This window comes from Oncorhynchus kisutch, linkage group LG13, assembly GCF_002021735.2.
Source record: "Oncorhynchus kisutch isolate 150728-3 linkage group LG13, Okis_V2, whole genome shotgun sequence".
NCBI classification, from domain to species: domain Eukaryota; kingdom Metazoa; phylum Chordata; class Actinopteri; order Salmoniformes; family Salmonidae; genus Oncorhynchus; species Oncorhynchus kisutch.
In genome coordinates, this window is record NC_034186.2 from 3,257,127 (window position 1) to 3,263,459 (window position 6,333).

The following is a 6,333-nucleotide window of genomic DNA, read 5'->3' on the forward strand; positions in this document are numbered from 1 at the left end:
AATTAATCGGGATGTTCCCTGGTCTGACAAACACCGCTGGAACTCGGCCACCTTCCAACGCGGGAGGCCACCATCAGCGGATTGATGGGGATTTGACATTGACTGGGGGGGGGGGGGGTTAACGTTCTCATCTTTATCCTTTGAAAATAGACACGTAAAGTTTCTGGGGACGAGTATGATCTTCACTATGTACTCGTTCCTCTTTAGTGCATTGTAGGTGTCGCTAGTAAAAGCCTTGGAATCGCATCAACTCACCACCCAAGTATGGAAAGTTACAACCACCCTCAGATTTAGGAATATGTACAATTGTTCATTCTATGAGTTTAGTTGCCCACAAGTCTTGTGACCGTATACTTATTTAAAATATTAAATACCAATTACCCCACTGAAGACAATACAAAAAAAATATAAACTGGGAGCCATGCCTGAGGTTAGATTTATGGGAATATTATTTAATTAGATCGGCTTCTTATGAGTAATGAGATAAAGTTCACTATATTTGATTTGTGGTCCACTTTAAAAGGATTGCTGTTGATCGGTTATTTTTTTACCTATTGCCATCTATTTCCCCCACATGGGTTGAGCAGACATTTAACAGAACACCAAAACAAAAGCAAAGTGTTTCTTTGTACTTGTATTTTCCTTGAATTAACTCAGTATAATTCCCCTAATGTACACCTTAAAAGCATCCAAAATTATAAAAATCAGGGGACATCTGTATGTCTGTCCATTTGTAATGTTAAAGATTAACTTTAATTGACATATTTAATCACATCGTCTTGACGATGCGCTCTGTTCGTTCTCCATATTCTGTCACTAAGTGTACTGTGTAAATAAGCATGATACTACAGAAGGAGCCAATAAAGAATCTTAAAAACAATAAAAAAATTTTTTTTATAAACGATCAATCTTTAAAATAGCTTTACTAGGTAGTCTCTTGTACTCGGGTAATCTCCAGGTGTACATCATGTTTAGAGATGACCTTTTATTACATTTGTCAATCTTATCAAATGTTTTAGGTTACCTGCTAGAATAAGAGTTTGCCTGGATTTGATCTAATAAATAAAAAAGCCCAAATAATAATACATTTTATTCATACATAAAGATATTTAGACATATTTAAAAAAATATTTTTAAAAACAGCCACAACACACCCCACAATCAGCCAACAGAGGGTCTATCCATACTACAAAACCTGTATCTGTGTGCTCGACAGGACACTTCATCCTCGGCAGACTTCACCATCTCCTCCTCCTGGGTATCACGGTCCATGTCAAAGTCATACAGAACAGTATTATCAAAGTCAAAGTGAACAGCAACACTATGGTTCAAGTTGCCCGTGTAGGGAATAGTATCACAGTGATCCGCTGGTCCAAGTCTCCAATGCATCGCCTTCTTGGTTGATATCTGAAAAACCGTGTTTAGAGTTCCTATACCAAGTGTCCCGCAACTTCAACAGAAACTTATCTTTTATATTAGATTACGTCAAATGAGAAAGGACATACCTCATCGTCGGAGTACTCCTCGGGTGATATTGATCTCGACAGGGCATCATGGGTGATGAACTCCACCGCCACCTAGAAAAACAAAGAAAAAACATTAGACTGGAGTCCTGAGTTATGTGGTAGTAATTGAAAGCACCTCAGATAAATGAGTGCACCAAACTGTTTGGGGTGGGGTCTTTGTTTTAGTGTACAGTTTGTCCTAAATGTCTCATGTCTCTTCACAGGAAAATACATGGCACACACCGAGTTAATACTTCCTGATCTACACCTGGACGGTCACATAACGCTAGCATGGCTAATACACCTGGACGGGTATATAACGCTGGCATGGCTAATACACCTGGACGGTCACATAACGCTAGCATGGCTAATACACCTGGACGGGTATATAACGCTAGCATGGCTAATACACCTGGACGGTCACATAACGCTAGCATGGCTAAGACACCTGGACGGGAACAACGCTAGCATGGCTAATACACCTGGAAGGCTACATAACGCTAGCATGGCTAATACACCTGGACGGGGACAACGCTAGCATGGCTAACACACCTGGAAGGCTACATAACGCTAGCATGGCTTCAAGAGACTTCTAGGTTCAATAGAAGAGTGATTATTTGACCAGAATTACAGTAAACCCATGATGCTCAGACAGTAAAATCAATGTTCATTAATAACTTAAATATCCTGTATCACAAAAATTATGGTTAAGTGGTTTTATTTGCCCCAAATAGCGAATCAAACATTTCAAAACAGTGCGCGCTTTGTCAGTTTATTGTAAATAGTCAAAACTACTGAATCGGCTCAATGGTCTACGGTTTTTTGTATGACAATTTCCTATGAAATGTTGGTATTAAGGAGTTAACTGCAGTATGACCAGGGAGGTCATCTAAAATAAGTTGTTTACTGTCTTGCAATAATGTTAGAACCATTTATTATTTCATAGAAGTATTAAAATGAACCAAAACCACCCCAATCATGCAACACAGGGTCTGTCCGTGTTAGACAGGCCACACCATTGTCTGCAGACTTCACCAGTATCTCCTCCTGGGTATCACAGGCCATCTCAAAGTCATACAGGACAGTATCGTCGTGGTTCTCTGGTCCAAGTCTCCAGTGCATCTCTTTCTTGGTTGAGATCTGAAAATAAAACCGTGGCGAGATGGTCGACCCCACTGTGGATATAGTCCCGATGTGATGACACTAATCCCCTCTGCCGGGATAGCCTCACCACACATTTTATTATTATTTTTACTAGCAAAGACAAGAAAAAAAAAAAATCCCTCACGAAAGTCAAATACAATTATATTGGCATCTACTCTGCCGGTTGTCCGTACTGTTGGTTCTTATTTAGTGAAATATTATCCACAGGGAAGCTAAACGTCAAAACGCAGGTCCATGCGCCCATCACAATCTGATCGCGCGTCGCCCAAGTAGGACGTTTCTGGTTTTCCAGAAATTCAACGGCAGCCTAGACACTAAAGTCTGGGGAAACACCTTCCTGTGGATAATTCTACCCAAATAAAGACCAACTGACCACACACAACCGGTAGAGGAAGTTACACTGTAATTTAATAAACCTTCTGGCTTGTAAGGAAACTTCAAACATTTTAGCAGTGCTTTAAATTCAGACTAGAGCCCAGAAAGATGGTATCAGTCGGATTTATTAGGCTACTGTGTACGAGAGCTGGCATACTGCCTTCATCCATTGACCACTGGTGTCCCTGCCAGTTGAATTTAAAACAGCAAATGAAAGATACCTCGTCATCAGAGTACTCCTCATGCGATGTTGAACTTAACAGGTACTCATGCTTGTTGCATCCTACAGTCACCTAGAAAACAGACGGCAAAAGTGAACTCAGGACTTCAGTTCCACAGAACGTTTAATTGTATGTTACCCTGTGACATTTAAATCAAGTCAATGAAAGAGTTTCAGAGAATAGGGCTTACTGTTAATGCAGAAGTGCATGGCATGAAATCATGGAGGACAAATAGCAGTTAAACTTGGTGAGAATGGAAAGCAGATCTCCCAAACAGAAGTTAACGCATTAGAAATGACATCTGCAGGCCCAACACGGTTGTACATTTCAAATTCCACGTGATTAGTGACAGGCAACTTCTGTGTGCCGAACATGAGCCACACAGACTCACTCAAAGATGTGATGCATAGGACACACACACACACAACCTGATCTTTTCACGATTGGTCAAAAAACAATCAGATCAGCTCTTTTGCCAATAATTTATCTTCCTGTGTAAACAGTTTGAGCCTGCAAATGCCATGTCGGGTACAAACCGCAGCAGGCCCGCCACCCCAGCCTGACTATATTTGTTTGCGTGACCAAACCCTAGTTTGATTTGTTCTAAAACAGTTTGCTACTTGAATGATGAATGACTTGGTTGAAATGGCTGTTTTGATTTGAAAGAATTCTCATTATCTCACAGTACTAAACATATCAGTCTGAAAAGACACTAAGGAAAGTAGTAAACTTACCATAGCAACAACTTCCATTTACCGCTACAGGTATGTGACGTCTTCCCTGAATATTTTTTTCTGAAAAAGGTGATTGATATTCTAGCAGTCTACCTTGTGAACATCATGGAGTTTTTAATGGGACTTGATCTACACCAAATGATCTACACCTGTGGCTGACCTCACGTAGCCTCAACCAATCAGCAGAACCCTGGGCCCAATTCCAATTCCTCCACTTCTGCCCTAAATCACAGATGATCCATTATATTTGACCAGATCATGTAGTGGCCCTCTCTGACAATGAAAATACACGTCTTCAAAATGGAAGGCAGTTGGAAGGAGGCAAAATCAGGTGGGACTATTCTAGCCAATGAGAGGGCAGATACGTGTTTGAACAACAGGCACAACTCTGATATAATGTTTTTTGTTGTTGCCCAAATTCAACACTCTCATTGAACTCCATACAAAAACTGCTGGAGAAGACAGATTTTGGACACAGTTATCTCTCTGGCTTGGCCTCTTTCTCTCTGATGTGGTGCACTCTGGGAAGTGTGATGATTGAAAATAAGCTTGGCCTATCATGAGGGTGTCTGTGTATGTTTAAAGCAATATTTTGCAACATATGGTGTGACCAGTGGAAAGGCTGTGGCTGGCCTTGGGTGTAGGCAGCTATCATGAATTGTTGGGGGCACATACAGAACGTAGGGTAGGGAACAAACGGTCTTTTGTTAGATAACAGGAGCCAGGTGTGTGATAACTGTATATTCTACACAACTACAACGACTGACCGCTGAAGTGCCTAGGGGGCTAGGACCAGCTCGGGCGCAAACAATCAATGATAGGCTGGGTGAGTTTAACCACGCCCAGTCTCTACTCTGTGCCGGCTCGGAAGCAGGAACTACTTCTGTCAGAGTATATTATAATATCTTTGTCAGGAACAAGTCTGTTCTCTGTTTGCCCTGCGAGGTGTGACAGAGAGCCCGTATATACGAAAATTGCATTTACCACTTATTGCTTTGCTCATAAAAAGTACATAGTATACAATTCGGTGACACAGTGTCATACTTATCCTGATACCAGATTCGATTGAAGCAACCCTTATCAGAAGAAGGAAGAGAATTCTGCTTGTTCAAGACACCAGTACTGGTCTACTGTGTATAGCAAACATTAGGAGCACCTTCCTAATATTGAGTTGCACACTCAGCAATCTGGTCAAATCAAAGTTTATTTGTCACGTGCGCTGAATACAACGGGTGTAGACCTTATAGTGAAATGCTTACTTACAGGCTCTAACCAACAGTGCAAAAAAGGTGTTAGGTGAACAATAGGTAGGTAAAGAAATAAAACAACAGTAAAAAGAGGCTCTATACAGTAGAGAGGTTATATACAGTAGAGAGGCTATATACAGTAGAGAGGCTATATACAGTAGAGAGGCTATATACAGTAGAGAGGCTATATACAGTAGAGAGGCTATATACAGTAGAGAGGCTATATACAGTAGAGAGGCTATATACAGTAGAGAGGTTATATACAGTAGAGAGGCTATATACAGTAGAGAGGCTATATACAGTAGAGAGGTTATATACAGTAGAGAGGCTATATACAGTAGAGAGGCTATATACAGTAGAGAGGCTATATACAGTAGAGAGGCTATATACAGTAGAGAGGCTATAAAAGTAGAGAGGCTATAAAAGTAGCGAGGCTACATACAGACACAGGTTAGTCAGGCTGATTGAGGTAGTATGTACATGTAGATATGGTCTATTGTGTAAGTGACTATCCCCCTGGCATTATATAGCTGTACACATATTGTATATAGCCCATACAATCAATTGATTGAACAGCAACTGCAAAGGTTTCAAAACAAGGTTTTGTGTACACCAAATATCAAATCAAATCAAATCAAATTTATTTATATAGCCCTTCGTACATCAGCTGATATCTCAAAGTGCTGTACAGAAACCCAGCCTAAAACCCCAAACAGCAAGCAATGCAGGTGTAGAAGCACGGTGGCTATCAAAGAAGTAATCAAAATAATATATTCAGCGCTTAAATATCCTGGGGTGTATTCATTTAACGGAAACCATGTAAGAAACAAACATTCAAACAGAGGAAACGGAATGAAACAGGGCGGGACCTACCTGATTTTTATCCAATAGAAACTCTCGTTTGCATTTTTTCTCATTCGGAGTTAAATGGTTTTGCAACAGAATCAGTGCAATGATTAGTCCCTTTGTGTTACATTATGAAGAAAACAATGAGGAGAGCAAACTCTCAATCTAAAAGGGAAAACAAAAGCAGAGCATTCATTGATCATGGGGAACATTCAGACAGACAATACTGTATATCAATGTT

The 6,333-nt window shown here is 40.4% G+C and overlaps 1 protein-coding gene across 3 annotated transcripts; it reads right to left on the minus strand.

Annotated features, from left to right (window-relative positions):
- Window positions 1–906: 906 nt before the first annotated feature.
- Window positions 907–4,205, minus strand: LOC109882015 (uncharacterized). Of its 3 annotated transcripts, none has more exons than XM_020474113.2 (5): window positions 4,000–4,129; window positions 3,266–3,337; window positions 2,477–2,645; window positions 1,506–1,576; window positions 907–1,407 (listed from the first exon to the last, which is right to left on the minus strand). In XM_020474113.2, exons 1-5 carry the CDS (start codon window positions 4,015–4,017, stop codon window positions 1,162–1,164), a joined length of 576 nt encoding a protein of 191 aa, XP_020329702.1. In that variant the 5' UTR covers window positions 4,018–4,129; the 3' UTR covers window positions 907–1,161. The 3 variants fall into 3 exon arrangements, with proteins under 3 accessions (XP_020329702.1, XP_020329704.1, XP_020329703.1); XM_020474114.2 differs by having other exon boundaries at window positions 1,074–1,407; window positions 1,506–1,577; window positions 2,541–2,645; window positions 4,000–4,205; XM_020474115.2 differs by lacking the exon at window positions 2,477–2,645 and having other exon boundaries at window positions 1,506–1,577.
- Between the last annotated feature and the right edge of the window lie 2,128 nt (window positions 4,206–6,333).

Bases quoted from the DNA above. Each gene is read 5' to 3' on its own strand.
- LOC109882015 (XM_020474113.2), bottom strand. The intron at 2,646-3,265 runs GTATCTTTCATT...TTTTATTTTCAG, and splicing joins AGGAGTACTCTGATGACGAG to ATCTCAACCAAGAAAGAGAT. The intron at 1,577-2,476 runs GTGGTTTTGGTT...TGTTTTTCTAGG, and splicing joins CCCTGTGTTGCATGATTGGG to TGGCGGTGGAGTTCATCACC.